General features: G+C 37.0%; 1 protein-coding gene across 1 annotated transcript in view; it reads left to right on the top strand.

Annotated features, from left to right (window-relative positions):
* LOC107684655 (SLIT-ROBO Rho GTPase-activating protein 1-like) overlaps positions 1-11177 on the top strand; it is a 109699-nt gene that overhangs the window by 80581 nt on the left and 17941 nt on the right. The window contains exons 10-15 of the mRNA XM_016480963.1: positions 2498-2582; positions 3279-3306; positions 5081-5183; positions 8277-8337; positions 9016-9093; positions 9420-9554. Coding sequence (XP_016336449.1) covers positions 2498-2582; positions 3279-3306; positions 5081-5183; positions 8277-8337; positions 9016-9093; positions 9420-9554 — 490 coding nt within the window. The remainder of the gene's footprint in view (positions 1-2497; positions 2583-3278; positions 3307-5080; positions 5184-8276; positions 8338-9015; positions 9094-9419; positions 9555-11177) is intronic.

Here is an 11177-nt window from a genome sequence, read left to right as displayed (position 1 = left end):
AGATAGATAGATAGATAGATAGATAGATAGATAGATAGATAGATAGATAGAGATGGACGGACGGACGGACGGACAGATAGATAGACCACAGACGGACGGACGAATAGATAGATGTCGCATCTTGCTTGTAATCTATGAGCACGTTTACATGCACACCAGTAAGCTGATAACTCAAATATCAGCCTATTAAAATAACCAATTGTCCCCGTTTAATTGCACATCAGCAACCTGACAACGCAAGTAAGCTGCGTTTTCATGACTTTATTAATAAATCAGGTTATTTCCCTGACGTCAAAATATAATCATTTGCATATCTGACTCCGCATCCATATGTTTGTCAGATGTGATGTTAAATAAAGCTTGCAACATGTCAGCACGCGAAACTTACAGCTCATATAGGCTAGGCTATTATCCCCTCATGCAGTTACAGATGCAGCGTTTTCACTGAACCATTTCTACTTCCGCTGCACGAGATGAGACCACTTTTATAATTTTCTGAGTTATGAAAGAGTCTGCTTTTGTGATATATTTCCTTCTTTCTTTACCCCAAAACGTTTGCACTGTCTAGATGCGCTTAAATCTGCACTAACAAAGCATTCCTGTCACGTATCACACATGCGCACTTCAATAATCTGACAGAAAGCGGGTTATTGCGTTTACATGCCGCGCGGAATTGAGTAAGAGGCAGAAAACTACCTGTGTAGACTGGTTTATGCTTACGCCGTTTATGACCTTACTCCGATAAAAGAAAACGGGTTACTGTGTTTACATGACCACATGCGTTTTCGACTTATTAAGCATAATCGGCTTAAGAACATGCATGTAAACGCACTCATTGAGAGAATGTTTGACATAACCTAATATTCTATAACCTAAGATAGATAGATAGACAGACAGACAGACAGACAGATAGATAGATAGATACTAATATAGATATTATAGATAAAGTGTGTGCCCTGTTTTATTTAAAGAACAGGGATCTATCAAAGTTTGACCATGTTTGTTGTATCATGGCACAAACAATTGAGATCTCTGAGGACCTCAGAAAAAGAGTTGGTGTTGCTCATCAGGCTAGAAAAGGTTTCAAAGCCATCTCTAAAGTGTTTGGAATCCACCAATCCACAGTCAGACAGATTGTGAACAAATGGAGGAAATTCAAGACCACTGTTACCCTCCCCAGCAGTGGTCCACAAACAAAGAACACTCTAAAAGCAAGACGTGTAAAAGTCCACTAGGTTTCAAAGGACTGCAGGCTAACTTCTAAGCAACTAAAGGCCTTTCTCACATTGGCTAGCGTTAATGTTTATGAGCTCATCATCAGGAGAACACTAAACAACCATAGTGTCCATGGCAGAGTTGCAAGGAGAAAGCCACTGCTCTCCAAAAAGAACATTGTTGCCCATCTGCAGTTTGCTAAAGATCATGTGGACAAGCCAGAGGAATACTGGAGAAATGTTTTGTGGATGGATGAGACCAAAATAGAACATTTGATTTAAATGAGCAGCGTTATGTTTGGAGAAGGAAAACACTGCATTCCAGCATAAGAACCTTATCCCATCTGTGAAACATGGTGGTGGTAGTATCATGGTTTGGGCCTGTTTTGCTGCATCTGGTCCAGGACGGTTTGCCATCATTGATGGAACAATGAATTCTGAATTATACCAGCAAATTCTGAAGGAAAATGTCAGGACATCTGTCCGAGAACTGAATCTCAAGAGAAAGTGGGTCATGCAGCAAGACAACAACCCCAAGCACACAAGTCGTTCTACCAAAGAATGGTTAAAGAAGAACAAAGTTAATGTTTTGGAATGACTGAGTCAAATTCCGGACCTTAATCCGATTGAAATATTGTGGAAGGAGCTGAATCAAGCAGTTCATAGGAGGAAACCCACCAACATCACAGAGTTGAAGTGGTTCTGTACTGAGCAATGGGCTAAAATTCCTACAAGCCGTTGTGCAGGACTGCTCAGCAGTTACAAGAAACGTTGCTTGCAGTTATTGCAGCAAAAGGGGGTCACACCAGATACTGAAAGCAAAGATTCACATACTTTTGCCACTCTCAAATATATAACACCTGATAATTTTTCTCAATAAATAAATGACAAAGTATATATTTTTGTCTCCTTTGTTTGATTGGATTCTCTTTGTCTACTTTCAGGATTTGTGTGAGAATCTAATTATGTTTTGGGTCATATTTATGTAGAAATATAGAAAATTCTAAAGGGTTCACAAACTTTCAAGCAGCGCTGTATAAAATTATAATTAAATAAAGAATTAATTCTATTTAATTTGTATTTTTAATGTACTTCTTTTTTTATTCTTTATTTTGACTGGAGAAAAAAAAGTCACGTTTCATTGCTCACAACAAATATATTAATGGCTGGTATATTTTCTCATTGGCATATGCGGCAAAAAGTTAATTCTGGTGCTGTGAATTAGTCAACCTACTGTCAAATGTTTTTGGTCTCATGCTGGTCTCAATCATGTCTCTTCACAGAAGTTTCACGAGTATCTGGAGGGCAGCAATCTCATCACTAAGCTTCAGGCAAAGCATGATCTACTGAAGAGGACCCTGGGTGATGGTATTGTGTGCTTTTCTTTGTTCCTTCCAACAGAGGGTCAGCACTTTGAACTGAAAACACACAATGATGGAGATAATTTCTAACACATTTGGATCATAATCCTCTTGACCAGTAGAAACCAGCAGGAAGCTGCTCACGACACACACTAGTGCTTATGTGGGTGATGCAACCTCATATTAACTTCATATTAATTCAATGTGATAGTATGGAGGATTATAATTCCCGCATCGAGTATAAATCTGCTCATCATGTTGCCTCTTCATGTTTTGGAGCCCGGGGCATTTCAGTTTTGTGTTGTGAACACCGAGAGACTCTGCTGTCAGGGGCCGCTGAGTGAACGCTGTGTGGGTGGGATCAACAAAGCTGTCAGGAACCATGTTCCCTGGCCTAAAATCAACCGTGTCTATTTTCTAAAGATTGTAGGCTGTAGTCTGCCTGCTGCATACTGACACTTGGATGAAATATTTTTATAGCTAAACGGGTACCTGTAGCTCAAGCATAGAAATGTAGAATTTTTCTTCAAAATGTACCAATGTCCTAAAGGTGTATGTGTGGATGTCCAGTTCCAGACAGATGGCTGGCTGCATGTGCTTTACTGAGCATAAACGAAAGCCTCCCCTGGGCCTCTGCTCACTCACTCACTCACTCACTCACTCACTCACTCACTCACTCTGTTACAATCTGTCTCTCACACAGGTTACCGGCCTGAGTATGCAACTACAAGGTAAAAAACATTCTCTGCCCTATTTACTTTGTCTTGTTTGTATCTTCAGCAGTGCATAAAGTGTCAAATATAATATTAGGATATGTCAAACTTTCTCTCAATGATTACAAGCAAGATGTGGCATCTATCTCTACCTATCCTACCTATCTATCTATCTATCTATCTGTCTGTCTGTCTGTCTGTCTGTCTGTCTGTCTGTATTTATCTGTTTATAGTTTTTTATATGTCTATATCTGTCATTCTATTTATCATTCTATCGATCATTATATCGTTTTCTCAGTTGTTCTGTCTGACATCTGTCTGTTTTTATATCATTCTATATTTATTCTGTAATTCTATCTGTCTGTCATTTTATTTGTTCTATTGTCCTGTTTTTCTATCTGTCGTTCTAGCCATCATTCTTTAGTTCTATCTTTCTTTCTGTCGTTCGTTATATCATTCTAGCCATCGTTTCATATTTCTATAATATTTTTGTAATTCTATTTCTCAGTCAGTCTATCTGTCTGTCTGTCTATCTGCCATTCTGTCTTTCATTCTATCAGTCTGTCAATATATCATTCTATCTGTCTGTTTTGTCATTGTATCTGTCTGTCGTTCTATTGTTCTATTTTTCATTTTGTTGTTCTGTCTTTCTATTGTTCTGTCATTCTGTCATTCTTTTTTATCATTCTGTGTCAGTTGTTCTGTCATTCTGTCTATCTGTTATTCTGTCTATTCATTATTCTGTCCATCATTCCATCTGTCAATCTTTCTGTTGTTCATTCTGTCATTCTGTTTGTTGTATAATTCTATCTCTTGTTCTGTCTATCTACCGTTCTCTCTATCTCTCATTCTATCTATCTTTAGTTGTATCTATCATTATATAATTCTAGCCGTCATTCTATCGTTATACTGTATTTGCCATTCTGTCTTCTGAATCTTCTGTTCTGTCAGTCTATCAATTTGTCTGCCAATGTATTGTTCTAGCTATCAGTTGTTTTGTCACTCTTATCATTCTTTCAGTATGTCATTCTGTTTATCAGTCTTTCTATTCATGGTTCTATCTACTGTATCATCTGGTATTTATAGATTTCCCATAACAGAAAAGCACTTGTGAGAGAATACACCTGAAAGTTAAAAAGATAAGAGTACATTCAGCAATAAGATCAAAACAGTAGACCAGATACTTATGTCTGCTTAATTCAACATAATTTAACATATGTCCATGCAGCAATATTTCCCAGGATTCTTTTCCACAATGATTTGCACTAATAGTGCTCTTTACATTTAACCTCACAGAGAAATCCTATAGGGCACAGTTTGAAAGCATGTGAAAAAGCTCTTCTTTTGAGTAAGGGGCAAGTTTACTATATTCCTATAGACACTGAGGAGTGAACTGACTGGATTTTGATACTAAATTCAGATTTATAGGTATAACCCCATGTGAGCTTCTCTTTAAAACACCAGATGCCCAGGCCAATCCAAAAGATTTCGTGCTTGGCCATCTCTCACACTCCCACGTCGCCTGCTGTTCCCAGCAGACCTGCCATTTCCATGGCCTTTGATGTGCGGTGGAAGTGAAGTTTATGAACAGGACATTGGCGTGAGCAGATCACTGAATTAGGCACAATGGGAGCTTACTGCTTACCCCAAATGACCTGAAATCACATGTGCCCAACTTCATTTTATCTCTCAAACTAAATTGTTCGATACACTGTATATGTGAAGCTCATTAGTGGTGCTTGCTAAAGCTTCCAACACATTCAAGATTAAAAGTGTAAACATCTCTTTATAGGCCTCCCAGTCTTCCTCCTAAACTGTTTGGCACACAGAGGCCCAGGCCACGCTCTGTATTTAACGTTAAGCTGTTTAATGGCAATTTGGAGTCATTTGTTAAGGTACTTAGAGCTTTGGGTGCCGTACTACCTGCACTGAATACCGCTGCTTGAAGCCATAATGTTCTACGGCTACTTGCTTCTACTTGACTGATCATTATGGCTGGGGAAGGTTTTTAAACAGAGCAGAAACGGAGGTGTGTGTACACATAAAGCGAGATGACGGAGATAAAGTGAGCTTTAGGCATCAACATTCACAAAGATGCCTCTTAAAGGGATAGTTCACCTAAAAATATAAAAATCTCTGTCTTGTGTTGTTACGAATGTGAATTTTTCTCTTCTGTGGAACACAACAGAATGTTCACAAAGCTTTTTTCCATACAATGAAAGTGAATACTGGAGACAGATGTTGTAAAAAGTGCCTTAAAAGTTCATTTGAAAGCTTTGTGTGAGAAACAGAATAAAATTTAAGTTTAAATATGGCAAATTACTCCGTTATGAGACAAGATAATCAATGCTGTTGGGCTTCATTGAAAGGGATTGTTCACCCAAAAATGAAATGTACCCCATTATTTACTTACCCTCAAGCCATCCTAGGTGTATATTCGGACGAATACAATCTGACTTATATTAAAAAATATCCTGGCTCTTCCAAGCTTTATAATTGCAGTGAATGGGGGTCGAGTTTTTGATGCCCCAAAAAGTGCTTCCATCTTTCATAAAGTATACTCCACACGGCTCCGGGGGGAGCTTATGGTATGCCCACGTCCTATGTCATCCGCTGGAACGCCACTCTCTCGTGAATGTGTGTAGCCGAAGCTAGAGATTGTTTATTGTTTATTTGGATCCCCATTAGCTTCCACAAAGTGGTTGCTAGTCTTCCTGGGGTCCACAAATCAATCCAAGACAAACAGTCTTCAAATAAATAAAAAAACAAACAAAAATACAGTTTTAAATGTGGGTATTTTTCTTACACAAACGCATCGCTTCACTTTAGAAGGCCTTTATTAACCCCTGGAGCCATGTGGAGCACTTTTTATGATGGATGGATGCACTTTTTTTGGGCTTCAAAATCTTGACCCCCATTCACTGCCATTATAAAGCTTTGAAGAGCCAGGGCATTTTTTAATATAACTCCGATTGTATTTGTCTGAAAGAAGAAAGTCATATACACCTAGGATGGCTTGAGGGTGAGTAAATCATTTGGTAATTTTCATTTTTGGGTGAACTATCCCTTTAAAGCTTAGATTTGTAGCATATAATGACTTAAATTTCTGACTGTTGCTCACATCAAACTGTTGTATGACTTCAGAACTCTGTAAATAAATAGCACAAGTCATGTTGACCACTTTTATGGTACTGTTTTGGTCATATTTGGAGTTCATCACCATCTGGCTATATTTACTTTTGATTTATGGAGAAGACAAAGACGTTTGTTTATTTATTTATTTTGTGTTCCATGGAAAAATGAGAGTCAAAAAAGTTTAGAACAACATAAGGAAGAGTAAATGATGGCTGATTTTTGTATTTTTGATGAACTAACCTTTTTTAATTCCTATAATTTGTTTCATTGCAAAATTTAGGGAACTTGGTGAAGAATGTTATTGGATAATATGATTCAGCGTTGTCAGCACCCCCCTCTTTTTCTCTCTGTGAGGCTGGAGCTAATGGTGTCATTGGAAGACTAATAATGATTTTGTAGGCTGTTGTTGGTGGCTTGTAGTGCTGGGACCAAATAACTTGGGGATCACCTCTTTCTCTGTTTTTCTGCTCTCTCACTCTCTGGCTCTCTGTCCTCTCGTTCTGCTGTCCTTCTCTCATAGTCGTGGACGACGGAACTCACACACAAGGCACCAGGTACAGAAACAGTCGGCTTGTCCTAATTAGCTCATTGCTGCATGTCTTTCTAAGCTTCCAGTAGTTCAACTTCCAGTGACCTTTGCTTAATCCTAAGGAGGTGTGAACCATGTACAGTGGTGTCCTAATGTCTGAGACTGCACAGATTCTGGGTTTTCTATTTAAAACTGGGTACGAGGAAACTTCAATGAATATGAAATATTTATCACAAAATATTTTTCAATTAATTGTTATGACAATATAATTTGTAAGGAAATATTTTGTATTAAATTATCAATGTGCAAAATAGAAGCATTTTCACTAGTGGTCTCAGACTTTTGGACCCCAAAGTATATGTGTCCATATGCTTGACAAGAGTTCATCCTTTTTGGCTTCAGTGACCCTAATGCACACAATTATGATTTATTTCATTTAATGGAGAGAATATCCCACAAATTAAATAACTTTTTACAATTAATAATAATAATAATACATTTCACACTAGAATTTAATAGTGCTTTACACAAGCCAAAAAGTAATTTATAGAATTAAGATTTTATTAAATATTAAATGTATTAATATTACATTTTGAATACAACAATGAATATGTGAAAAATAAGGAAATAAGTGGTTAATTAAAAAAACATAACTAATTATTGGATTATTGTAACATTTTTCATATAAATTAAAAGTAAACGGCCTGCACAATAAAATGCAGATATAGTTTTCCAGCATTCCTTGTCTTTTCCATCTATGTTTCGATTATGATTTATGAATTTGTATCAGTATTAATAATTAAACATGTTTGGGGCAGTACATTTTGTGTTCACCATATTGCTGATCATAGCTGGGAAATGTAGCGCCTGTGAGGTCTGCCTCTGTTCCTGGCACGCTCACAGTGTTCAGACTTGGCACATTCCCTGGGTTAAAAGCAGATAACATTATTTTTAAAAGCTTGTAAGAGCTAGCGCTGTCAAACGCTGAACAAATAGCTCTAACCCCACAAAACAGGCAGCCACGATCACATAGCAGGATTCACTAAAGCATTTCAGTTTTTCCACGGTGGCACTGGCTTCATTCATGTTCAAGAACCATGTTAGCACGCAGATCTAAGTTGTCATTTTATTTCCTGTCTGAGACAGGATAAGGCACATAATCTTAGGTGTGCACTTTAAAAAGGGTCTGAGCCTCAAGAAGGATTATCTTCTCATCTCCGACATGAATGATACATGGTGTGTGGGATATTTTCAGTTGATTTAGAGCTAGACTGATTGTTTAGCACACATCCTGATTTACTGCCAATGTTTGTCTTGTTTTTAGGACTCTGGACAAGCAATACCAAGAGTTGTTGAGAGCTGTATTCGATTCATCAACCTGTATGGTAAGTTAAATTGTAATGGCCTTGCAACTTAAACCATTCCTTAAAAACAGCCCACTATTGTCACCCGAAAAGCCTATAGATGAAGTTAACAGTTATGCTGTTGCCTTCCAACTTGTCTAATCATCCAATTGCTACCTGTCCTGATTTAGAGTCTGGCTTGGTCATGTTTTTGCGCACCCCTTCCGAATACGTCCCATCCCAGTCTAGGCCATGCACAGACTTGTTTTAGATCTATTTGAAGTTGTGTTTTAAATGATGTGCTTTCCTGTCAATGTCAAGAGGATGTTCAGTCCAAAAAGTTCTTTATCATATGTCTATGTAAACTATTGTAGATCCTGTGTGTCTATTGTAAGCTCTGAAAGTTGTCTGTGTGTGGCCGTCTTACTGGAACTATAGAGAAGGTTTTAATTAATCTTTTCTGACCCTCAGCCAAGCTTTCCATTAAAAGCTAATCCGGACTGACGGATGTTTTTGTAAAAGCTGCTTGCACTCTCTCTCCTTCATTCATTATCTTTAATTAGAAAAAGGGAACTTTTCAAAAGCACAGGGCTTAGCTTTTGAGGTTGGGATTTGTCTGTGGTTACTATGGACCGGCCTTTATTTCCAGCGGATTTAAATGGACACTGGAAGACGTCTTATTTAAGCAGTTATTTCACAGTTTCTCTCTCTATTTTTAAGGCCTTCAGCATCAAGGAATATTCAGAGTGTCTGGATCTCAAGTTGAAGTCAATGATATCAAGAACTCTTTTGAGAGAGGTAGGTGTGTGTGTGTGTGTGGTAACAGAGTTCAGGTTTCTGAAATAGCTTAAAAAGCACTGTCGCTGCTGAATAATAATGAATCTCTTATGTCTTCAATGAGTCATATGAGCCATGAATTCACATGATTTAAGGACACTTCCTTCCTTGGAAAAACATCTAGATGTCTTGACATTTTTCTTTTTATTTATATAGATCCACATCAGCATTTCTTGAATGTCAAGATAAACCAAAATATTTTATTAGAAGTTTTCAGTTCTTTGTGTGTACACATATTTTAAATATAAATATTTTGTTCAGCATATTTGACGCATTATGCCTTTTAGGTAACGATCCCCTGACAGATGAAGAGAATAACCATGATATAAACTCTGTTGCGGGAGTTTTGAAACTCTACTTTCGATGTTTGGAGAACCCACTGTTTCCAAAGGAAAGATTCAGTGATCTCATCTCTTGTGTCAGTAAGTGCCTCATTTTTCTTTTTTGCTTTCTATTGACCTGCAGCTGTAAATCTGTCATTGATTCTCAGTGTGAATTAACAGTGCTTTGAACTGTTATCGTGCGCTCTCACATAAAGAGATCTCAGTCATTTGCCCCCAACAGTGGGACAGTGACTTTCTTCACTGTATGACAAGACGTCCATACAGTAACGCTAAAAGCCTTACGCACACTCCATTACAGCACAGTGTGTGTTCCACCACGGCATGACACGTTAGGGCTTCAGCTGGTCCTTCAACTGGCATGAATGCAACTTTGTGTGAGTTTGAAAGAGTTAAGAAAGCGTGCTTTATCATGATCCTAGATGATGCTACACTGCATTGAATGAATGAATGAATGAATGCAGTATGACACCATGATGCTCAGTCGTTTCTGTTGGGTTAATGGGATGTTTGTGATCCGCAGCTCTGAATAAGGATTCAAGTTAAGGGGGAGTGGGGTAAGCTGTGCCGCTTTTGATGCCAAGTTGTCCTCTTATCAAAGAACAGTGTATGGTTGATTAACATTTTTAATAAAAATATGACCATACAGTAAATGAGTTATGAAAATATGAACATACAGTAAATGAGTCATACATTGTATATTATATAAATAAAATATTAATAAACAAATTATATTAAATAAAACATACACGTAAGAAGTATAAAATTATTATTAAATTATACTATTGTATGTTATATAAAAATATTAAAAAATATATATTTACAGAATCATAATGACTTTGTATTTACATTTTATAAGTAAAATGTCTTAAATTCTATGTAAAATTATAGAAATATACTAGTGCTGTCAAATCGATAAATCCCATCCAAATTAAAAGTTTGTGTTTACTTATGTGTGTATGGTGTATTTTTATATGTATATACAGTTGAGGTCAAAAGTTTACATCCCCCTTTCAGAATCTCCAAAATGTTAATTATTTTACCAAAATAAGAGGGATCATACAAAATGCATGTTATTGTTTATGTAGTACTGACCTGAATAAGTTATTTCACATAAAAGATGTTTACATACAGTATAGTCCACAAGAGAAAATAATAGTTGAATTTATAAAAATGACCCTGTTTAATGATTCTTAATACTGTATTGTTACCTGAATGATCCACAGCTGTGTTTTTTTGTTTAGTGATAGCTGTTCATGTGTCCCTTGTTTGTCCTGAACAGTTAAACTGCCTGCTGTTCTTCAGAAAATTCTTTGGTATTCCATCGTTTTTGAATCCTTTCCAATAATGACTGTATGATTTTGAGATCCATCTTTTCACACTGAGGACAGCTGAGGGACTCATATGCAACTATAAGAGGGGAGGGGAGGGGGAGGTCAAAACTTTTGAACAGAATGGAGATGTTTACATTTTTCTTATTTTGCCTAAATATCATATTTTTTCATTTAGTACTGCTCTTCAGAGGCTACAGAAGATAGTTACACGTTTCCCAGTAGACAAAATAAGTGAAATTTACCCTGATCTTCAAATTCAAAACATTTTCACCCCCCGGCTCTTTATGGTTTAATGCCATTAGCATTTTTAGACCTGGATACTTTTACTCTGATGTTTTACCTGCCATGTAAAAAAATAATTTTGACATGC

The sequence above is a fragment of the Sinocyclocheilus anshuiensis genome, unplaced genomic scaffold, assembly GCF_001515605.1.
Source record: "Sinocyclocheilus anshuiensis isolate Anshui unplaced genomic scaffold, SAMN03320099.WGS_v1.1 scaffold93, whole genome shotgun sequence".
NCBI lineage: Eukaryota > Metazoa > Chordata > Actinopteri > Cypriniformes > Cyprinidae > Sinocyclocheilus > Sinocyclocheilus anshuiensis.
This window is presented reverse-complemented; position numbering and strand designations above follow the sequence as displayed.